The following is a 26,247-nucleotide window of genomic DNA, read 5'->3' as shown; positions in this document are numbered from 1 at the left end:
GATTTTGAAATCGATTCCTCAAGTAGTTTCTGAAAAATTTTAAAAGAAACGTTTTTTATCATTTCATTTTTCAATGATATCTTTCAAACAAATCAACTGATTGAGATGGTTCTTGCTGAAATTGATACGTTATATCGAATTCTGAAGCTGAATATATTTTGAAAACAATTAGTTCAATTAGTTTGAAGATATTTGCAAAAAAAACCTTTTTTTTTCCACTATATCTGATGAAGAAATGATCTGATTTTGATGTTTAAAGTGGCCATCGACGCATTTTATTGAATTCCATAGCCGAATAAGTTTTGGAATTATTTGTTTCAGTGATTTCAAAGATATTTGCAAACAAATTATGCACTATTCGATGCATTTTATGGAGCTTTAGATCTGATTGATTTTGAGATCAGTCGATTGAGTCGTTGTTTAGAAATTTTGAAAAAACTAAAAAAAAATTTAACGCATGCGCCATTCTTTCCGCAAGTGGAGGCAAAAATTTAAACTCTTAGATGCAGATCTGGTGAAAAAATGTAAACACACTACAGAGAAAAGTAGGGCGTCCCGATCCACGTGTTTTCCACTCTCGCCTTCGACTCAGGTAAACAATTTTACACGCAGCTTGGAATATCCTACTTCCCTCCCTAGGTGTATAATAAACTATTTTTTTTTGTTTTTTTTATAGATCTCAAAGCATATCCGATCGATTGATATAAAATTTGCAAGAAAGTTGATAGCTAACAAGTTTCCCACACAAAAAAAAATATATCCGTAAACATATGCCTGCAAAAAAGCATACATACTCTCTTAAATCTAAAATAGGGGAGATCGGGGCAAGACGGCCCACCTAAGCCGATTATTATTCTTTGTGGCTTTTAACCATCAAGTCAATTTACTCTCGTCCAACTTAAACTCAATTCATTAAAATTTTGGTGAAGCTTCTGAAAAAAATTTTTTTTGGGGGGCAAGACGGCTCCCTTCGAAAAAAAATGAAAAAAAAATTTTTTTTTAATTGTAAAAAAATTTCCCGCGTTATAAATGTTTATATTTTTTTACTTTTTAACACCTGTATTTACTTTTATATTACTCGAAATAACCTTTTTTTATATAATACGAGTAATTTGTTCACTTCTGTAGAAAAAAATTGAGTGTTTTAATTTTTTTCCAAACGATTGTTACTGTCTCTCCTGTCATGAACTGTATTCTGAATCATAAGTATCATAGATTCAATGTCAAAAATGTAAAGAATGGGCTCATGATTCCTGTGCAGGAGTTGACGAATATTTTTCCGAAATGTACATTTGTGAATATTGTAGGGATTAATTTATAATATACTTAAATTAAATTTAATATCTAAAAAAGTATTTTTGTTACATTTTAATAGTTAATGTTGTTAATTTTATAAATATATTATTCATAATGTTACATATAATAATTATAATTGTTTTGATGGATTCTATAACAAATTATATGAATAAATTAAAAGTTATTCAATAAAAAATAACTTAATTGATTAATAATTATTTTTCTATTGAATAAAAAATTGATTATTGGTATTTTTAACTTTTTCAAATGCTCTATTTTACTCCAAATCCATAGAATTAACCAAAAAATGATATTTCTATTAAATTAATCATGACTAGGTTATAATAATATGAAATACATTTTTTTTAGAATTTTTGAGTGGTTTATTTTGCCCCTAGTTTCACGTATAGGGCTAAAAATGAGTAAATAATCTGAATTTGTGATAATCAAAAGAAAACAAGAAAAAAAAAATTTTGATTAATTTTTGAGGTGGACCTTCTTGCCCCAGGGGCGCCGTCTTGCCCCGGTCTTCCCTAGTGTAAAAAATGACTATTCACTATATTTACTACTAAAAAGTATGTCACTAATTCAAATAGTTGTATACTTTCCCGCACGAAAAAATATGTATTCCGGCAAAATAGTATATATTCGGCTTATACCTTTAGTATTGTCGTATGTATGCTATTTCGCCAACATATATTCCCGGATGTATCTTTTTCCGTGTGGGTTTCACTGGCAATAAGTTACTATTCATTGCCAAATAGTGATTGTCACATGATATTCACCTACTCGTTTTTAGAGAGTAAGACAATACTAAAGATATAAACTGGATATACACTATTTTGCCGGGAAATATTTTTTTTTCGTGCGGGTCGTTCGATTGCCGCAAGAACCATTCAAATCGGTTAATTAGTTAAAAAGTTATAAAGAGTTTACACACACACGCACGCACACACACACACGCGCACACACACACACACATATACATACATACATACACTTGGATATCATTCTGAAAATCGAGATGAAAACAATAACTTCCTGAATTTTTTGAAGTTGAAAAAAATTGTTTAATAAATTAGTGGAGATTCGAACCGTTGACTTTGAAATTAAATTTTTAGCGTAACTTGCTTATCTAGAAGAGGTTTAAATTTATTATAAAATAATATTTTGGATATTTTTTAAAATAAAATATAGAGGGTTGATTATTTTAATATATAAAGATAAAAAATAAATGTATATATGTAATAATGAAAGATGAGGGGGTTTCGCGGTTAGTACAGCAAAGTACTAAAATAACAGCCGGAAATACTTGGCGAGCGGAAATGACGTGGCACGTATAGGATATATATAAAAAATATTATGTAGGTATACCTGTTTGTATCACACGCATGTATGTCCATAACATATATAAATTTGTGAGTATATATTTGAAAAAAAAAAAAACAGTAAGTGAAAGTTTATGTACGGAAACGGACCCTCGTGGAGGAAAATAAGAGACCCCACCTCATACAGAAAATTTAATGTCTAGTGTGTAATAGTGAGTTATATAGATATATATCAATAGATGTATCAGCCCTTGAGCGTGACCAATTTCATCGGGTAACAAAATTAACGAACTTATTCTTTTTGTTGTTTTGTTGCTCATGTTAACCGAGCACGACTAAATTAGGGGCGAAAGAGGGTGAAGAAATACGATTGACAGCAACGATTATTTTATTTATTTATTTTTTGATAAATTTTGGGCAAAAAAATAAACGATGAAGCAAGTTTGATTTATTACTCAATAGAAAAAAATTAAACGATTTTATGGAAGAAAAATACTGTTGTCTTTAAATTTGATAGACAATATATCAAATGAATAGATGTTTGACAGGATTACATTTCTACTCAACGACATCTCTACTTTAGGGAAATGGTTATGACTCTACTCATTTACTTCTTTACTCAGCCTCAACTCTACCCACAAAGAATTGTTATTTAATCGATAGGTTAAAATACGTGAGTAGAGTTGTAGCTGAGTAAAGATACAACTGAGTAGTGTTGAGGCTAAGTTGATATATATTTGAGCAAAGTTGAGGTTGAGTAAAGACGTAAATGAGTAGAGTTATAACTATTTTCCTTAAGTAGAGATGTTGTGAGTATAGACATGTAATACTACCAGATGTTTAAGATGATTAGTGAGATAGGAATTTAATTTACTACAATTTAAATAAATTGCATGCAGTCGTAGAAAACTTTTTGAAGAATTATTTAATAGTTCAATTTTTATGAGCAATTCAAAACAAAATTTTTTTCTTAAATAAATAATTCGTCAGACTTTAAATTTCTATAACTTCCAAACTTTGATCTTACGATAATTTTTGAATATGACCAAATTTGTATAAAATTCAATTTTCTATAACTCCAGTGTTTATAAAAAAATTGCTTAACTCAATAATTTAAGTTCTATTCGTTTCATCAATTTGTTAATCTATTTTTTTACTAATTAATTGTTTAAATTTCAAATAGCTGTATCTTTTAAACCAATGACTACAACATATTTTAATAACATCAAAATTATAGAAATTTGAATTATCTAGAATTTTGATTTCTGTAAGAAATTATCTAAATATATTAATTTAAAAGTTACAAGCATTTAAACAATTCATTAATTATTTATAAAACTTTTCTACTGTATCTTCAATGTCTTCTTCACTTAAAATCTCTATAACTTCCCAGACAGCATTTAAATCGAAATGACTGCTATATGACGTCTTTTTGAAAGACTCCTCAAGAAGTCTTATGTTGACTTCTTAAAGGTGTCATTTTTAAGAACTCTTAATTAAAAGTTTTTGAAGACTCCATAAATAAGACGTCATTTTGACGTCTAAATGTGTTCTTTTTTTAACTTCTTTATGAAGTCAAAATTAGGAACTCCTTAAAAACGTCATGGTAAATTTATACTGAAGTCTGATTTGCGAAGTCAGAAAAACAAACTCTTTAGGAACTCTTTTTAAAGACGTCTTACTGAGTTCGCTAGGTGGCTCATTCGACATCTTGAGAACTTCTTAAAGACTTCTTTAAGATCTTGATGAGACGTCCAAATCATAAATAAGAACTCATTCAGAACTCATCAAGACGTCATTTTGCTATCTGGGTTTGAAACTATTGACGTTACAATCAAACCAAAATTGTCGACAATAAAATTTTCTTTCAAAAATTTATAAGCAGGATTCTCTTTCCTCCATCCATCACTGAAAAATCAGTCAGTAAATGAAAACAAATATAATACTGAAGTTAGCTGACATCTAAAAATTTTTGAATTTTTTAAAAAAAGATTAATTATAAAAACAAAATAATTAAAAAATTGCACCTGTAGCTTTTTTAATTTTCTACATGTGCATATTTTTATTTATTTTTTTTTCTGCAATTGATTTGCTGAAAAAAAAAATTCAAAAATTGTTAATTGTCTGCTGACTTCAGGATCATAAAAAAATAAATTTTTTTTTTGTATAAATATGAAATGTATTTTAAATATTAATTATAAAAAATTAAAAGTACAAAAAATAGTCTCGATGGTAGTTACAAAAATAATTACATTCTAAAATATACATGATAATAATATACACTTAATTATAAATCTCATATAATTAAATAAATCTAAGGCACTTTTTTATGTACAGTTTTGATTTATCTCAGTGAATTATTTACACCAGTAAATATCTCACAGCTTTTAAATCTACACAATTAATAATAATTATAATATACATGGAATCATTATTTTCTTTAATAATACAATACTCTTTTTTTTGTTATCAAATTTAAGTAAAAAATAAATTTTAAAGTTTATAATATACAGTTTAATATAATTATAATTAAACTTTTGAAGTTTAAGTGTTTTGAGCAAACTTAAGTACTCTAATTCATCCGTAATAATATATATAAATAAAATATATACCGCCCTTTATTTCAAGAGAGTTTACTTTAAAGTTTAAATCGATAAATAAAAAAAAAAAAAAAATTATTCGATTGTATACAAAATGCACTCGACTGTCTTTATATAAATGCTTTTATCGCAAAGTTATTGTCTCATATTATTGTTATTTTTTCGACAAAATATAATATATATATATATTTTTTTTTATAGCGGCATTACCACACAAAGGCACTAATTAACCTGATTAGATCACGCGACAATTATGACGCTTTTTAAATATTATTTAACTAATTTTATTAATATCATTTGGCGTTTATTTATTTTTATTTTTAATATAAATCCATAAATATTTATAATTTATTTAATTATTTATTAACTATATGAAAATAATAAATAATATTGTTACGTTAAAAAATTTATCAGCAGAGAAACTTTTATTGACACAAGGCACAGACTTACTCATGATATATATTTGAATATATATGACAGTATGAATATGCGATACGAGCGTTAATAACTTTTTAATTTGAATATGTAACGTTAAAAATAGTTGACAGTTGCTTTTAAATCACAAAGACAGTGATGACTATGCGGGCGTTTTTAATTTCTTACAATATGACCCGGATTTAAATAAAATTTTTCCTTATTCTTATTATATATATGAGCAGTAAACATCTTATTTGGTCCATTTTTTCAGATTCTTTAGATTTATCTCGTATACTTGTATCTGCATCTGCAAAAAAAATATTTATAAATTTATTAGTTAATAATTTTTTATGTTTATTATCGAGATTTAAACTCTAGTCTTTAATAATTGACTTAAATTATTTATTTGCAATAAATAATGACAATTCATTCAATAATTGCTTATCATTTATAAATTATTAATAACTATATTTGATTAATAGTTAATTTGAATAAAATATAGAGCGCAAAGAAATTTGAATAAGAATTAGAACCGCGGACTTGAAAATTAAACTACACCCGGAGAATTTCACCTCGATATTTTTGAGAATAAACTATTTATTTCAGCAATTTTTAATAAAATTTTATTAAAATCTGCTCGAAAAGATGACTATTTTTATTGTAATATTTCTGATATCAAAAAATCTATTACTTTATTTTAATATTTACAATAAAAAGTAATTTTAAAAAACTTGGTGTAATGTATAATTTATTAATTTAAATTTAAAAATTTTAACTTTTTTTGCACTTTGTACTACACAGTATGGTAATGTTGTCAAAAACCTTTTAAATGCGAGTTCGTTCGGTAATGATCGGCTCTTTTCGTTCATTCTAATGATTGATAGGTTATAATGACTTATGTGATGTATTAAGACATAAGCGAGCATCTTTATATAAAACAACTAATCTTGTGAATTTTTTTTTGTGTCATAAGTATAGATGTGTATTTGAATGATAACGAATTTTTATGGAATAATCTAATTCAATTTTACAAAATTAACATGCTTACTCGGGAGAAAATCAGCATACATGATCATTCTTACTTTTCATATCTGATCATGCATAACTCATGACTGATCATGCATAGTACATATCCGATCATGCATGATCATACATGAATTATGTCTGAGTCATTCATTGTCAAGTTTGCTCCAAGAAAATTCATCCATGGTCCAGACATGGTCATGCATGAGCAGGCATGAGTATTCTTATCCAAAGGACAAATGCTTTAGAATGATCAGACTTAATCATTCTTGATCATGTATGATTTATATCGGATCATGCATGATACATATCTAATCATATATGAATTATAACTGACATGATTCATATCTGTTCAAACACGATCATGCATGTTCGCGTCGAGTCATTCATAGTAATTCAGAAAGAAGTTCCTTCTTAATATGAACTTCCATGTGTGGAAATGTCTGATCATGCATGACCATGAATGATTAGTTGTATCTATATCTGATCATAAATGAGAATTTTCAAACATAAAAATTTCTGAAGTATTTTCAAACTCAGGTAAAGTCATACATGCTCATTGCTGACCAATATTCAGGTTTGATTATGCATGAGATTAACGAATGATCATGCATGCCGATTTTTTCTGGGCATGTTTTGTTGTTACTGAGTGATTGTATGAATATTGAGCTGATTAATGTACCTAACCTATTTCTTCCAGCTTTTTGTCAATCATAATCTTTTTTTCAATTTGTTACTTTTATTTTATATATTATACTCAATATTCTAATTTAGTATAATCAATTACAATGTACGTTATAAATTCTGTTCGATGTGTTGGTAAAATTTCTATGGAATCGGTTATTTTCACCATAATCCCATACTGTCCTCTTGCTACTATAACTATAGTAATTTTTCTATAGATTTTTGATGTAAAAAATGCCGTGTTCTCTGAGTATATTATAAGTTTACTAGAGATTTTTTGTAGTAAAAAATTAAAATGAAGTAAATTATTAAATTATAGTAAAAATTAATTGAATAATTTATTCAATGAAAATATAGATCACTAAAAAATTTGGTTTAAGAAAATTTTCATCATTCGAATTGTGTATTTTAAAATTCAATCAGTACAGATTTCAATTAAAATTATTTTTAATAACAATTTAATAGTAATGCAGTTAATTCATATTTACTAGCAATGAAGTCAAAACTATTTATACAAATAAAAATTAATAAGTAAAAAGTAATGAAAATTGAAACCGCGAAATTTGGGATCGAATCAGTAAAAAAATAATTAATTAATTTATTAACTAACTTATTACAAAACAATTTATTAATAAATAGTATTCATCAAGAATTAAATGCTAAAGATGCTTAATAATTAATTAAATTAATCTGAAAATTTTAGTTAAAAAAAAACCAATAAGGATTCGAACTATTGACTTTGGATTTCATCAGCTAGTTTATATATCAATTTATTAATTAAAATCATTAATAAATAAATAATAAAAAGAATGACAACAAAAAAATTATGTTTGAGTCATATATTTAATATGCAGGTAACAATATGTATGAATACAAAATAAAATGCATATGACGTATGAGGACGTTAAATTTTTTTTTTTGTCGAATAAATTTATTTATTTTTTTTTTTATTTTTTTTTTTTTTACCAACTACAATTTAAAGCGTAATTCCCACGATACTTTTTATGTTCTACTCGCAACGTACTGTCTGACATGAAAAAAGTGCAGGCGAAAAATTTGTGGATTTAATTTTTTCTAGTTCAGGTAAAAAAAAAATATATCTCATACTCATGCTCATGAATCATCGGTGAATTTAGACTTAGACTTTTAGCTACTGTGCGTTCTGATGGTACTGTTATGTATGTACACACATAGTGTAAATATATATCAAGTATTGTATCTATACACGTATGTAGGACTTATATAACCGTGAGCAGGACAATAGGACGGTGGACAAAGAGAAAAAAAAGTAAAAAAAAAAAAAGAAAAAAGAGAGGATACAAAAGTATCTTTACCCTCAGAAAGACACACTCCACGTGCATCCTAAGGGACGATATCGATGAGACTGTTACTGAATCCAAAAATAATTCGGAAGTAATTTTTTTTTAGAGTTTTTATGTTACGTCTAACGGTTACTTTTTTTTTTTTAATCGATTTATTATATTATTGATTTTTTAGAATTTATACAAAAATAAATTTTTTGTTGAAAAAATTAAAGGAGGATCACTTGAAATTTTGAAAAAATCAATTTTTTTTATTTTTGCATACTTTGATAGTTTATATCTTTAAAAATGACATACTAAAATTTAAACTGCATGAATAATTTTTTTGAGTTACAGCCATTTAAAGAGCAGCCGCTTATCGGTTCTTGAAAATACATTTTTCAAAATTGCTGCAATTATAATTCAAGACAAATCATCCGATCGATTTGATTTGAACTGCAGCTTTTTTTATACATGCTTCTACGTACCATGAACCTCCAGTTTTCCAATCGGATCAAAAATGTAATTTTGACAGGCCAAAAATCATCAAACTTTGGCGCAAAATTTGAAATTTTTTATCAAAAACTCCGCCGTTTTGTTAAATTTTATTTTTTTTTTAGCCCGAGGGTCATAGTACAGAAAATACTTTCTAGTTTGATAAACTTTTTTATTTTTTTTATTTCATGGACTGTGAAGGCCGCTATCACTGCAACAGTGGGAGACTATTTTTTAGAGCGTTAAGAGATTGTGAATAACTCGTTGAATTTTGAATTTTTTGGTCCAAAAATTCTATCTTGTATTCATTATATATCCACAAATATATCCTTAAAATATCAAAACATTTCATGCAGTAGTTTTCTTAAAAGAAATTCCCAAAAATTATCTTTTCTTTAATCGGTTACACTAGTGTTCCCCCTTAATTTAATTTTTTTTGATAAAAAATAATTAAAAATCACCATCTTGAAACAGTTGAGCAGACATATGAATGCAATAAAATTGTAAGACTTGGAAAAATATAAAAAAAAATAAAGTGTTATCGAAAGATTATTCTCAAGTGGTCCAGAATCGTATGGAAGTTGTAAGTTGACTAAAAATCAAAGGACTGAGGCGCCTTGAGTATGAGTGTCACATTAATTTTTGAGTCATTTTCCATCTGGAGATATAAGCTGATGAACGATGGAAATAGAAAATAAATTAGTGTAAGAATAAGTGTATGTTTTATTTATGATATGTCTGTAGGAAGGGAGTTTGTGTGATATGAGTAGACGGCGATCGAGCGAGCAATTCATGACAATTATAAAGTGAGGTCATCCACAAACTTTACGATGGATGCGTCGACGCGGCAAATTAATTTAATAAATTCCTTTCTTGACTTTCTGTCAGTTATTCTATATACCAACTACTTAAGTCTTTAAATTAAACTAAGCCCTAATAAATTAATTTCGGAAAAAAAAATACGACCAAAAAATTATATTCATATAACTGGATCTCATTCTAAAGACGATACTTTTTTTAAAATCTACTTTTTCTTAATGAATTTTTGGTCATCAGATCCTTGGGTATTTAATTTAAAAAATATATATTTTTATACCCATGACAATTAAAAAATTATAATTTGAAAAAAAATAATTGGCCACTTGTTGAAAAATAATAAAATAATATTTTTCTTGAAAATTTCCCGAGCATTAAGTTTAAGCGATATTTAAATTAATCAACTCAACAGTCGCGGAAACAAAAGACGTTAATTATGCTGGTGCACCCGCATGTCACGTAAGCACGAGCGAACACACACGTCTATCTTATCAATAAACATTACCAGCATAACACTGGCTATTTAAAATATAATATCCATACAAAACAAAAAAATAATAATAACCGACTTAACTTGAGTGTTACGTTAAACTTTTTTAATTTCTTTCGCATCTAAATCCATCTATACCTACATGTATTATTCAAGTAATTGTGGTGCTTATTATTATAATTATTTATTTTTTTTCTTTTTAGAAGAAAGGAAGACAGTGAAGATGCAAGTTTCTCACAGACTTGTAGGAGATATCAAGAATACAGACGAAAAATCGGTCCGTCTGCTGAGCGGAACGTGAGAGCATATGGTAAGCACCCAACATGGACTCTTGCTTGATCACATTGCTGCCCATATGGCACGTCTCTGTTATATTGTGTGGTTCTCGAGTTAAGTTCAAGTTAAACTACATATATATATATATATATATATATATGTAGTGAACCAGACAAGACTAAAGACCAGAGACCAAAACCCAGAGACCAGAAAACAGAGAACAGAATCTACCACTCGGTCAAAATTTTAACGTTCATACATTTGATACATACATATGTATGTATGTATGTATGCATGCATGCATGCATGTATATATTGATTGTACACGCAAAAAAATCAATTATAAAAATTAATAATTAACTAGAAATTTAAAATGTGGTTAGAATTTAATATCATTTCAAACAGTAATTTTGTGGTTTTATAAAATAAATTTTAATAATCTTAATTTAAATATTTAAATTTAAAGTTTATATGTAAACAAATAGTGTTACAATCGATACAAATTACTGTTTGGTAGATAACAAATTAAATTATAATAATTAAACGTTTCAGCTTCAACATTCGCTGTTTGGAACATTAAAGTTTGTAGTAAAAAGTAAAAAAAAACATTCAGTATGATAAATAAAATTTAAAATGTCGAGCAATTGATTTTACACGGAGAAAAATGCAGGTCAAAATTAAACAATAATCACTAGCACAGTAAAAAATTTGCTATCTCAAATAAAAAATTAAAATCCATAAAAAAAATTACGATGATTTGGAGAAAATTAATATTTTATTTAAATTTTTACTTTCTAGATTGTAATTTTCACTGATCATAATAATTACAATAAAGCTTGGTTTAATTTTCGCTTGGAAAAAATCAAAATTCACTTATTCATATAAAAATAGTTAAATCTTACAAAAAGTATAAATTGTTAGTAGAATTATTAAAGGTTAGCACATTAGTCGGAATTTTCGTTTCGTAGTTGATAAATATTACGTCTCCAATGTAATTCTACGTAGGTACTGTATATTTTAGAGTGGCGGTAAGATAAATTGCTACTTCGGGAGATAAAATTACTATTTGAGATTGTAAAAATTACTATCTGGATTGTAAAAGTTACTCGCCAGAATACATCTTTCACAAATCGCGTTAACTAATATTTACTAAGTACAATAGTCAAAATTATTGGTACATTACAATTTTTATTTGTCACTAGAAAATTTTATTTTGAATGCAGTAATTTTTATAATCAACACAAATTATTAGTCTAAATAACATGTTGTAATTTTTACTTTGAGTTTTATACAAGTTTTGATTTTTTTAACGTTTCGAGATTACTTCTCAGATTGTAATTTTTTTTTTTTCAAATTTAGTAAAAATTACTTAATTTTTTTCTCCGTGTATATACAACGTTACATAATTATTACTTTCTTCAAATTGTAGAAAGTATATCTTAAGTGCATCAGTTTTTACAGTTTGAAACAATAAAATTTTACTTGTGTTCGTGGACTTCCAATGTATGTGAAAGAATTAACCTAAAGTATTACTGATCCGACTATACCTACATGGCAAGATGTACTTTATCATTTCAAACAATAAAATTTAAAGACCAAGAGTTACTATTTTTATTTTCATATCAATATATTTCTGCGAATCACTCTGATACTTTTTCGCTTTCAATATTATATTCTTTATGAATTACCCTCTTTGATGCGAGTCAAACAATAAAAATGAATGAAAGTCCGAATAAAATTTATTTTTTATTTTTTTGCGTGCATACTACGGATCATTTTTAAATTTATAAAGAAAACCGCCATTCAATTTTACGGAGCATGTGGTAAAAAAAATATTTTAAGTAAAAGTAAAAGTACTTTTACTTTTTTTATATTAAATAAAATTTTTCAAAAGTAATTGAGAATGAGAAAAAATATTTTACTAATTTTAAAATACAGGCAAAATAAAATATTTATTTTCGATTGATCGAGTTTCACTCTAAAAGTTTTGAGATGTAAAATTTAAAAGACAAATTTAATGAAAATTATTAGTCTTATGATTTTGACAATCTGATAGTAGAAATTTATAATTTGTAAATTAACTGAGAAAAATGATTTGAATTTTTTATGAAGGAAAAGATTTTTTGCTAAAATTTTTACCTTTAGTTGATTGACTTTAGGATGATTAGATTTTGATATAATAAATTAAAGAATAAAAAAAATAATAAAATTTGTTTTGAGGTTAAAAAATTTCAATTGATGGTTTTGCAAAAATTTTGAATTAATTGTTGAATGAATTAAAAAAAATAGTACTATAGTCTCACGGGGGCAGTTGTTTGGTTGAACGGAAGAAGAATAATAGAAACTAAAGAAGGAGGAAGAAGTAAAACCACATGATTTTTTGAGGGTCAAAATGTATGGTACAAATACAAATCCAAATATATATTTTAATATACGTATATATAAAATAAAATGAAATAAAAATTCTATAATACACGACAGAGAGCAAGAGACATCTCGACGCACGTTTCCGGGCACATGGCAGTAGGAGTCTCTCTTCCGTTCGCGGTCTGCTATTTAATTCGCTCGGTCTTTAAGGATATTCAAGGTTACCTTTAAGTGAATTCGCGTATAAAACTACAACAATAAACTACAAATGAAAAAAATTTGTCATTCATCCACCCCAACATGGTGCGTACGTGTGTGATACCCCGAGTTAGAAATCCGGGGCGAAACAGGACGTTAGACATCATGGGGATGAGGATGGGGACGGTATCGACGCTTGATGAACCTTTAAACACGTCACAAATGAATAGTCTAGGGACTCAACCGCTCAACACAACCCTTTTGATCGCTAGTGTCTAGTTGCAAGTGGTCTCGGTGGCTATGAAGTTTATTTTAGTTAAGCACTTGGAACCACGTGTCCGTGAAATACATTTTAAGAACACGAGTTTCCACTTGCGGGGCTTCCACGCATCCCGTGTCTACGACCATCACGTGTATACTTTATTTTTATTTTTATTGAGTTAAAGGTCATTAATGAAGGCCTAACACGACGACAATTTTTTCTTTATTTTTTCTATTAACGGAGTTCTAAAAATGGTTGAGTAAAAAAAAAATTTACTGCATTTAATTGGATTTCTAAAGACTAAAAATGTTTTTTTTTTTTTTTTTTTTTTTTTTTAACCAATGATGGAAGTTGATGAATCATTAAATTTTACGTACAATAATCTGGTAAACTTTCACTTGCAGACGAAAAATTTTGAAGTAAAAATAAAAGTAAAAAATTTTAGATTTTCAAACCAATATGCAGGCTGGAAATTTTTTTAATAAAATAAAAAATTGACTCTAGTTTTTTGTTGTTCTACGCGAAATCAGCTGTTTATATATTTAAATATTTTAAAAATTAATAACATTAAAATTTTTTCGACGCAAGATGGAAATTTTTTTAAATTTCAAGTTTGAATGAATTTTCAAGGACTAAAAAATTATTTTCTTTAAAATAAATAATCTAATTTTTAAAATCACTAAATTCTGCGTAAATTAAATCATTTGCAATTTTGATTGCGTCGTTGTGAAGTAAATGGTTAAATTTCCAAGTCAAAATAGACGTGTCAGTAAAAAAAATTTTTATTTTTAAATTCCTCATTAAATATAAAACATTTTTTTTCTTCAAATTTACGATTGAATTTTTAAAATAAATAAATTCTATGTAAAATAAAAAAATTCTAAATTAAAATCAAATTCATTAAAAGACGATTTTTAAAAAAATTTTTCAAAATTAAAAAAAATAGTAAGGTAAAAAAGTCCCTACACCCGCTCACTTTTCATTGGAGTGAGATTAGTCACTTAATACAAATTAATAAACAAAATGAAAAAACATATTTTTTTTTATAGTTATTTTTAGAAGTTTTAAGTATTAGAATAAGATTTTAGTTTGAAGAATAATGTTGATAATTAATTATTATTAATTTTTTAAATAAGGTCCTTGAGTGTACCCATAGTCGCTCACTAAAAGTTGTCATGTATCATTACTCGATCAACACATGGCCCGATAGTCGCTCAAAGACAATATCAATTGAACTATGATAAGTTTATTGATTTGGAAATTAATTTATAAATTATATTACTTTATTCTTTCATAATATAAAATTTCATGAATTTTGAAAATATATTCAATAAGATATAGTTATAAACATTCTTAAAAATTTTGACGTAACGTAAATTTAATCTAACGAATGAACGTTAAAGTAAAAAATGCCCGGTTATGCGCGATTTTGAAAACAGTCACTTAATTCAAATTTATAATCTATAATAAAATAATTTGATACATCCTATTTTAATATATTTAGATTCACAAATAATTATTTATCAATAATAATATTTTTAGTTAAAATTTTTTTTTATAAAAAGTATCAAAAACGCATTAAACAGTTAAAGTGGCGACTAATGGTACTCAGCGGGTATAGGGGCTTTTACCTTACTCTAATATTTAAATTTATAAACTTTTATATAAAATGATAAATTAAAAAAAATATTAAAGTAATTAAAAAAATAATTTAACAATAAAAATATCGAATTTATTCTCCACTTCTTCAACTTCAATCGTAAGGAAATGAAGCACATGAAAAAAAAAAAAAATAAAATAAAATAAAAAAACCAGGACTTACCGGTTTAGGTTTGTGGGTACTTTTAAAATCAGACATGGGTAAGCCGTTGGGCATGTGGCTGGGTGTGATGCACCAGTCTTCCCTGTTCCTGTTCCCACCAGCTTACAACATCCATGAACTCCCCGTTCTCCGTGATCTCTTGTTTGTAATAAAGTGCCCCCGAGAATCCCTCGGGACTCGCCGCGTAAATGGTTCCACCTTCCTCGCTGTCTCCAGCTCCGCTGTACGGTGACAGGATCTGTGGCTCTAGATTTTCCTCATTCTGATAATACTCAGTCGCGGGCGACGGTAAATTTCGCGAAAAAGTTTGCACAACTGTCTGCGCCAAAACTCCCGTTGGCTCCAAATTTTCTTCATCTCCCGTCGACTGGTACAAGTCCTTCGGCGACGTCGCGACCACCGGCGATAGCCTGCAACAAATATTTAAATAAATTTCTCCCTCATCCAATTTTTTTTTGATTATGTGTAACGCGAAATAAAAAAAAAAGTAAATAAATCCTCAGAAAATATGATTATAGGGGACTTTCTTTATATAAAATATACGTATATATATACATACATTCGCGCGTTATTCCCTTACTAGCCTATTCTTTTCATTGTAAAATCCCAAGCCGGACAGACTCGAATCGGTGAATTAATTTAAGCAATACAACAAAAAAATAAAATATACAACCGTTAAAAAAAAATAATAATACCGGTTATCTTAAAATAAATTAGATTTTTAACTAAAAAAAAATTACCGAGTAACACGGGAGTCATCGTCGTCATCTTGGTTATGATGATCATCATCCTCATTATTCCCTTCATCTTCAAAAACAATTCTTTCACCAGATCCATTGTGTCCAGACACGATACTGCTACTTGGTGAAGGTATATTGTGATTATTACCCGCGTCATACTCGACACCATCCGCTTCGGCGAGCAATCTCTGTAACCCGCGGATGTACTCAACGGCCATCCTCAAAGTTTCGACTTTAGATAATTTTTTCCCGCGGTCTCCATACCCCGCGGCAATATGATTGGGTATGTGCTGTCTTAGAGTAGCGAATCCATTGTTTACTTGTTTTACTCTGTTGCGCTCACGTGCATTTCGTTTGGCAACGGCAACTGGAGGCGGCTGGCCATTTTTCCCGTGCTTCTTCAGTCTAGTGGGGTCATAAGGCGGTAAGACAATATTACTATGATGATTATTATTATTATTTGAGTGATTAAGACCCTTCTGTACAATCAGATGAGGTGAGCTCCCTAAAATGTTACTCTCATTGTCCTGCAGTGTGCGTAGTAACATTAATTGCTCTTGGTCACCGTTGATCTGCACGCGGTTGCAATAAACAGTCACGCCCATCGTTGTCATTGTGGCTTTTTTATTTTTAAGTACTAATATTATTAAATAAAATAGTCTGTAACAGTTGTCTCGAGGACAAAATTTAATTGATAATAAAAATTCTTATTGACAATAAAAAAAATAAAGACAATGTCCGATTAATGGGAGTTAAGTGTCAGGGAATAATTCGCTCCATTTTTATCTCGTGTTATCCAGATATAATTATTATAACTTTCACTTGTTATATATGTATATATATTTATTTATATATTTTATTAAAAGTTTTTTAAAATTTTATGTAGGCGCCAATTGTCTGGTTGGCGCCAACTATGAGATCACCAGATCGTTAATCCACTGGCTACTTATATATTTATTTATTATTTAATATGTATATTAAATATATGAGGAATAGTAATAAACACTGCACAACACTTGAACACATGTAAGTTTATTTAAAATTTAATAAAAAATATAAAAGTTGTCGCGTGCTACGCGCCGCATGGCGTCCACATTCGGAGTGAGCTCTAGAGAGATGGTTTAGGTTTCGCCATCATCATGGTTCTATGTATAAATATATATGTATATATATAAATGTATGTATATATGTACATGTGTGTTGTGTGTGTAAAGTGTAGTATGGATAATAAGTATAGTATATCCATGCAGAGGAAGCACTTAGGGGAAAAGAGAATATTTTGTAGAGGGGATTGGAGCACGCGCCGCATATTCGCCCTTCCAAAGGTACGTGTATGTGCGTTAATACTTGCCCGTTTCTTTCCGGTATTGGGGTGGTTGTGTGTGTATTTGTTTGTATGGTTCTGCTGCGCAAACCATATGGTACAACGTATTTTTACTAATACTTTTTAAAAAAAGTATGTCTATGAGAGGTAACTTGGTTTTGTTTAATTTTCGTTGGAAATTTTCGTTGATTTAAATTTTTAAAAATTGTACAGTTTAATTTTATTATTTATATGGTAAATTGGTAAAATTACAAAGGAAAATTTTTATAATTTAATATGTATCAATTAATATATGAGTAATAAAAATAATATACTGAAAGGAAATATTACTTTTGTAGAACCAATATTTTCTTAAAAAGTAAATCAATAAAAATTATTACATTATTATTTTTATGTATAAGCTGAAAAATAATTTTCTTGACACGAATTCGGTTCGAATTTTGAATAAGTTGAGAGATTTTCAAATAATTCGTGAGTTTTCAAATTATTTGGAAGTTTATGATTTTTGGTTCATGACGTTGTTTATTTTATTGTTCGTATCATATCCCGCATTGATTATATACTTAAATGATTCAAAATTTTCAAACAAAAACTTATGACTGTAAAAAATTTGCGGAATGAACGCGGATTAAATAAGATCAGCGTCACTCTGAAATTATTCCGTTGAAAAAAAAAATTCCCTATTCACAGAAATCATTTCACTATGTAAAAAATTCAAAAATGATTCGGAAATTTTGAATTATACTAAAGCTTAAGTATAGAAATAAACTATTTAAAGGATTTAAGTTGTGCAACAAATTCAAATAGTTTAAAAATTATCGAATAATTAAAAAAGTTACGAATTATTCGATTCGAATTTCAAATCGAACGCTATTCGCACACCCCTATAATATTTTTTTTTCTCAGTGTACTTGTTGACATTAATGTAAAATTTATGAATAATTTAAAATTATTTTTCGCTACACTGTAAAAAATTTGCGGAGTGAACGCTGATTAAATTCGGAGTGAATGCGGAGCAGATTATTTTTTATTATACAATCCCCTCAGAGGTAAATTTACTCTGAAGGGGTGTTTATTATAATATTAAAACTGTGAATCGGAGTGAATGTGGATTGAAATAAAATTCAGGCCACTCCGAATTCACTTCCGATTTTTTACAGTGTCTTTGTGGTGCTATTGCTCCAAAATAATTCACCGACGATTTAAAAAACTTTTTTTCTAAGGACCAAATTATTCAATCCGGGCAAAAGTAAATTAATCGCATTTGATTTAATAATTTTGGGTAAAAAAAATATTTCAGTTACTGGATTTTATTGTCCATTGATCAAATAATAGCAGCTAGTATTTTTTATTATTTTTTCACCTAAAAAATTTTTATATCAATAAATTAAAAAAAAAAAAACATTTTTAAAAACCGATTTTAAAATGCTGATAAAAAACGTTTACTTTTATTTAAATAATTCATATAACAAATTAATAAATGTTTGATAAATCAAAGGTATTTATTTGAACCCAAAGTTGAAAGTTTAATTAAAAATAAATAAAAATTGGTTATTGAGCAAAAGTCGATGTTAAAATTTATTTAACTGATTATTTTTGGTGGTATGATCCTTGGGCTTTAAACCATGAGTCTGATGTAAGATTAGCCTTAAGGAGAACATGAAGATTCGTTGGTGGGATAAGAAATGAATAAATGGACATTTCGGCATTTGCATTTTAGTATCCAACACAACAGCAACTACGATCCAAGTCATTTTTTATCTTATATTATTTGGCAAAACTTTGCTCCCCGATTCTCTGGGTCAGATCAAAATTTTTTTTTTCGACAAATAAAAAGGGATCGGGTACGCCCTAATTATGGATATGAATAAATGAATTTATATTTAAACCAAGGGATGAAAGGTTTATTAAATTTTATGATTGAAAATCCAGGTGCTCAATTTTTATTATTTATTCGATCCAATTGAATTGAAATCGAAATTGAATTTATTGGGAGTAAATTCTTTTTTTTTTTTTTTTTGGGAAATATCGAGTGATGGGAGAGTAGAATCGCGAGCAGAGACATCCGGCGGTATCTTCCCGTCTTTTATTTTATGTAGAGTTTGTACGCGTAGTATGAAATTGTTGGGGGATGGGCGGGAGGAATTCGGTTCGCCACGGAAGTCTCGTGTTACGGGGCGGAGATATTGAGCTCTCGTGAAACTCTTAAAAGTTCCGGTCTTCACCAACTACTTCACCGACTACTTCATCTACCATCACCATGACGCACATCTATTTATCTATCCTGCACATGTATTCGTGTTTGGGTTCTCAGCGGGATTTTAAATTTCTGTTTTCATATCTGTTGCAAAACAACGATACTTAATGGGATTTATATACATGTACGTATATACATATGAGTATAGTTAATATATTGGGAAAAAATGTAGGCGGAGATGATGTTTTAGGTTTTTTTGTTGAGAGGTGAGAAAAATATGGATTTCACGCAATTTAATGAGATCGTCATGTGGTTTTCATTTATTTATGTTTACACATTCATTATATTTTATTTATGACATTAAAAAAAAATTATGTAACAAAAAAAAAGTATTAACAGAGTGTTCATATATCTAGAACTTTTTTAAATATTAAAAGTTTTTTTTACATTCGCGGGAAATTCAAAATTCAAAATTTTTTAATTTTATCGCAATTGTAATTCAATTTTTTTGTAAACTGTAACAGAAAAAATTTTTAATCGGGCTTAAAATATTTGTTGAAAATTTATTTCTATTAAAATCTCAAAGAATTTTAATTTTACTGGGAATGAAATTTTTAATCGCGATTCCGATTTAGTTTTTTCCCAAATATTCCAGTCGAAACTCCGAAATAAGTGACATTTTTTGAAAATTGGTGCTAACTTGGTCGGTCTATGATGTCACCCACAATCACTCCCCAAAATAAAAAAGTCATCACCCCAAGGGTTAATGAGAAAAAAAAAATAAAAACACCCCCAAAAACAGAATTTCCGCAAGTATTTTATAAGAAACAAAAAATTCGTGAAAAACTTTCAAACAAAAGTTGTAGAGAAAAAAAATCACGTAAAAAAGTATTAGAAATTTTTTTTGTATGTATAAAAAATAACACGTAATTAATTTTTGAAATTTCGAAGTGGAAATATACTGAATTTTTATAAAGCTACGCCGCTGAAGTAGAAAAAACTGAAGTATAGCAAAAGACTCAGTTCGGCTCAAAATTTTTTGAATAACTTTTTTTTAAATAAAAATCTCAATTGAAGTTTGGTTTTTTTTTATTTCAACGTGAATTTTAATTTCATAATCGCGCTTTATATTAACGTTTTTTTTTTTTTTTCAAACTTTTTTAAAAAAGTTTATAATAAAAATAAAAATATATTTGTCATAGTTCACTTTAATTCGTTATAAAATATTCGTAATAATTAAAATTACAGTATATATTATTAAAAATAAATATATCTTTGAAGCAGAATAAAAAATTATTAAATAAAAATTCGTTGACAATTTAAATAAATATAAATGTAAAAAAAGTAGTGAGGGTCTCAAGCGCAAAAGTAAAAAAAAATAATTCAAGCGAATGTTTAAGAATTGATGCAAACAACGACGGAATAATATAGCGTATAAAAAATTTATATAACTAAAGAAAAGAATGAACGAGTTTGGATGATCAAAAAGGAATATAAGGCATATTCACCGGCCCAACTGGTTAAAACGACAATTTATTCACTAGCACCCCGATAATGCGGTCTCTTACCCTCTTTTTATCATATCTTCTTTTTTATTATTATTCCTTTTTTTTTTTAATTAGATCAGACTATATCGCACAATAGAAAGGGAGCAAGAGCAAGAGAGAGGTAGAAAGCGGGAACGGGGTAGGTATGTGCGCTTATAAATCAAAATTTCACCCCAGTGATTAACATTAGAAAAAGCTGATGCGATGCGAGAAAAAGATGAGAGGGATTTTTATATATATATCCTGCTATCGTACCCAGGTTTTCATTCGACTGAATCCAGTTCCTAAGCCAAAATTCGCCGTAAGCCGACGTATATAATATTTAAGTAGGGCTCGACTGAATTTATAAGAATAAAAATAATAATAATATGTACTTATAACTTTTAATATATGGAGTACATCCGGGGGTATAACGGAGCCTTTTTAAAGCTCTTATAACCGGACTCTAGTGCATCACTTTTACATATTTATCTATATGGATATATTTTTATTTATACTGCAGTATGGGACTAGTCGAGCAAATAAAAGCTTTTACTTTTACTTTTACTGGATTTTATGAATCCTTGGATCTGGATTGTCTGTTTCCTGCTTTTATTTTCAGAGTTCGATGTCACAGATGTTAATACTCGGTCCTGTCATATTTGCCCTTGACAGTGAGAATATCTATCCGTTTTATAAACTTTTTAGGGATGATTTAGGTAATTCTTGGCATAATAACATAAATATCAGATTCATGAAATGTAAATATTATTTTTGTAGTAATTTGTAAAATTTATATTTTAAATATTAAGTGTTTTTATTATTATTGTAAAAATTTCAGTGGACATATATTTTTAAGGCTATTAGTTCTGTGATATTTTTATAAGAAGTACTGTAGGAAATTTAATTTACCACAATTCTGGTCTTTGTAAAAATTTTTAGAACTTATGGTATAAAAATTACAATAATTTTTTTAACCGTGTTTTTTTTGCAAAACTTTAAGTGTATTTTTTTTTTAACTATCGACCTTACGGTATATTTTAATAAGACCAAAATTATAATAAATTTAATTTCCAACAACTTTTGTTGAGTTAAAAAATGTCGTAAAGTCAATATTTAAAACGTTACAACCGTTTTTTAAATAAATGTCAAGATTGGCTCATATTTTTTCATTTTTTAAAAAAACAAAATTTCCTATTCAATCACTATCAAAAATATATACTAAGAGAAAAAATAATCAAGCCGTCACTGTAAAAACAAAAAAAAAAGTAATTACTAGTAAACGTTAGTTTACACACGTGCAAGTCCTGGTAAAAAAACAAATTCGCTTGAAAAATATACGTAAGTGGTGCAATGGAGCGTTGAAAAGCATTCGCGATCGCGTATAATTTAGTACATTGTATATAAAAGCCCACCCCCGAGGGGTCATAGGGCCCATAATGAACGTTATTGAGTCCCGGTGAGCTCCGAGAGAGACAGAAAAGTGTGGGGCACCCGGTACCTAGTACAGGAATTGAATTACCTTTTGAAATTGAATAGCGGGCACCTACGTCGGCATTGACGTAAGACCAAGACCAACCGAGACAGGTCGTCGCTATACTACACACTAGCTACCATTACATAGAAAAATACGTTCTAGCCCAGTAGAAAAAGAAATAAATATATATAAGTGCGTAGGCATTGGTCCTGCACACGTGCACGGGCACGCGCCTTGACAAAGAAACCCCCACACCCCCTCCGTCATTCACTTTCTTTCTCTCTCCCCATTCCCCTTTCATATATACATACATATATATATTAAACATTCAACGTCATTCACCCTTATACATATATATGTCTATCGTCGATGATGGCATATCTACTGATTACTGATTCTTTTATTGTATACTTTCAATTTTTCCAACTCACTACCAAATGTATTATTAAAATATCCTACTGTATATGATTATTGTTATTCTTTATGTTACACTCGATTTTATTTTATTCAAATTATTATTATTACATATATGTACAATTATACTCAGCATGATTTCAAATTTTTTTCTTTTTTTCCATTCGTTCCAATGGACTCATTTTTACTTTTAAAATTTTTTACAGTCAATGGACACAATTTTTTTTTTTTAATAAAGAATTTAATTTATTGCTGATTATCTTGATAAAAAAATTCTTTTATTAAATGAATTAAAAAAAAAATATTAATTAAAATTTTAATTGATATAGAAATTATAAATTATTGGTGTTATGAAAGAAAGTGTGAAAGATTATGAAGAAGAGTGAAAAGCTGTTTAACGAGACAGAAGACTTTGGAGATGTTGAGAAAAAGAGGGTAAGGCGGTTCGGAGTGAAACATGTGTGATCTTGACAAAGATTTAATAAATCACTTGTAGCGTTATACTTAATACTTATATATGTCTTATATATATCTGTGGATGCGGATGGTTTTTAAGTAATGCCACGTGCTGGACACTTGGGAGAGCTTGAATTGCATCCATGTGTGCTGGTGCATCGATAACTTTCTTCCAATATCAAAATGTCATGTCTGAGATCCTGAAACTTTTAAGTTTAAGGCTGGGAGATTACTTTTTAGTAACCAGACTCGGGTTAGTTCGACTAAAGTAAACGAGTAAAATAAACTTTTTATATTTTTTTAACTTTCTTCCGTCTTCTCACGTGTTCATTAAGTCTAGGGATTTACGTTTAATTTTCGTCCATTTGAAATAATAAAAAGTAATTTATTTTTATTGATACATTTTATAAGCTGTTGAAAATAATTTCTACTTTAGTCTTCAGTGTGGGTAAAAAAATAAACTGAATTTTTAAATTTTACTCTCAAGTATGATAATTTTTTTTAAACTTAAAATGGAGATATCTTTCAAATTATCAATTCTATGATATTTTATAATAAGATCAAAATTGTAGAAAATCAAATTTATGACATACTTGTATGAAAAAACCACATATGGTAAAAATATATGTCAAAATATATTCAGAGTATCAGACAATATATGTGTCGAATTTAAGTATATTTTTAAATATATGACTTTCTATATATGGAACTTAATGTCTTTTCATCATATATCTAAAGATATATAAGTTAGTATATTTTAATATGTATGAATATTAAATATAAAATTATACATGTTGAAATATGTATGATACTAATATATAGTATTTCTCGTATACAACGAATATATAATTTTTTATATATCTTACATTATATGTGTTTATTATAATGAAAATATATAAATCATTATATGTTTCTGCATATATTTTTTTAATATGTATGAAATATATTTTCTGCTATACATCATAAAATATATATAAAACCCTATATAAGATATTTTATGCACCCGCACATACTTGCAAAAAAAAATTCCTTAAGAAATTATCAGAAATGCTTTACTGTATCTAAAAATGTAAAAGAATATTAATAAAACAACATAATGTATATATTTATATCATTGAGAGAAGAACAATTCATTTGAGACAAATAAATCATTTTTATTTCGTTCGAATATCTATTTGTTTAAAGTTAACAATCCTTGGATGAAAAATATTACATGACGGCTAGTGGTGCTACAGTGGCACTATCCAAAGACAGATTTGTTAACTATAAACAAATCATTATTTCATCCAAATGAACCATATCGTTGTCTCAAATAAATACTGATTGAGTCGATTCAAATATGGGATTTATTTACCTGAAACAAATCTTATTTGGATTAAATAAATTGTTCTCTTAGTGTAGCTTATAAAAATTATTATATTTTTGAAAATATATTTTTCATGCACAGAAAAAAAGGATTTCTTGGCGGAAAAAATTTTTTCTTGTTCTAAGAGAATTTTACTTGATCTAAGAAATTTTTTGTATTATAAAGTGAAAACAAAAATTTTCTTGGGGTGAGAAAAAATTTTCTTAGAACAAGAAAAAAATTTTTCAGGCGAGAAAAAAATTCTTGAGCCAAGAAAAATTTTTGTCTTCAATTCATAATACAAAAATATTTCTTGCGCCAAGAAATTCTTTTTTTCTGTGTGTAAAAAAAAATGTATTCATGTAATATATTGTGAATTATATATAATATATGTATACATTAAAAAAAACATAATTTATATATAATTTATGGTATATAATTTATATATAAAAAAAATATGTTTATATAAGTGTAAAAACATTTTATTATATATCTAAAACAGCCAAAATACCTATATGGGAAAATATAAGATTATGTATTTTTTCATATATTTTTATATTGTAAAAATATATTACACCATACATTTTTGTGATATATGTTTAGCTTTTTGCTATGAATATTGAAAATTTAAAAAAAAGGGAAGTTATCGGTTTCGGTTCGATTTTCGAAAATCAAGTTTTCATTAGATGTCAAAATTTAGAGGTCTTAGAATGCTATTCTGACCATTTTCAGACACACATCCGGCCGTGTGTGTATTATATGTGTAGCTGAGTGGGTGTGTATCTAAACTTTTTTTGTTCGACGATATCTTCGGAACGAATCAACCAATTTGAACGAACTTGGCAGTAGTCAAAAGGGCTCAAGGCTCAGAACTCGTTAGATTTTGGAGTTGATCGGTCGAATAGTTAACAAGTTAAACAAAAAATAAAAATTAAAGAAAGATTTTTTTGAAGTTTTTATTGCATAAATCGGAAATCGCTCGATTAATTTGTTTCTAAGTTTGATCAAATCTAAGTCTCAACGAAGTTTGCCGAATGCCGCAAGTCACGTGCAAATCGGTCGATTTGTTCCGAAGACAAAATCTTTTGGCTCGATTACCTTGACTTGGCTCCCGAATACGTTTGTCTTCCAAAATATTTTCTTGACTAAAGGTAACTTTTTTTTTCTGGGTAGGGCATCAAAAAGTCGAGATCTGTTGAAAACTTGATTTCTGAAAATCGGACCAAAACAAGTAACTTCTCTTTTTTGAAAATTTTCACTGCGGGAAGTTAAAAATGGACAAAATCTTCCAAAATGGTAATTAAACTAATGTAAGCACAATTAATTATACGCCTTTGATAAATAAAAAAAATTTCGGGATGTTCTTTTCGTGGATGAACAAATTTACAAAGAA

General features: G+C 27.9%; 1 protein-coding gene across 1 annotated transcript; it reads right to left on the bottom strand.

Moving 5' to 3' along the window:
• Positions 1-5,331: 5,331 nt before the first annotated feature.
• On the bottom strand, positions 5,332-17,203 carry LOC103570486 (uncharacterized). The gene is made up of 3 exons (XM_008548251.2): positions 16,116-17,203; positions 15,376-15,785; positions 5,332-5,948 (listed from the first exon to the last, which is right to left on the bottom strand). Exons 1-2 carry the CDS (start codon positions 16,727-16,729, stop codon positions 15,404-15,406), a joined length of 996 nt encoding a protein of 331 aa, XP_008546473.1. The 5' UTR covers positions 16,730-17,203; the 3' UTR covers positions 5,332-5,948; positions 15,376-15,403.
• Positions 17,204-26,247: the final 9,044 nt, after the last annotated feature.

Source organism: Microplitis demolitor, chromosome 10 (assembly GCF_026212275.2).
Source record: "Microplitis demolitor isolate Queensland-Clemson2020A chromosome 10, iyMicDemo2.1a, whole genome shotgun sequence".
Taxonomy (NCBI): Eukaryota; Metazoa; Arthropoda; class Insecta; order Hymenoptera; family Braconidae; genus Microplitis; species Microplitis demolitor.
This window is presented reverse-complemented; position numbering and strand designations above follow the sequence as displayed.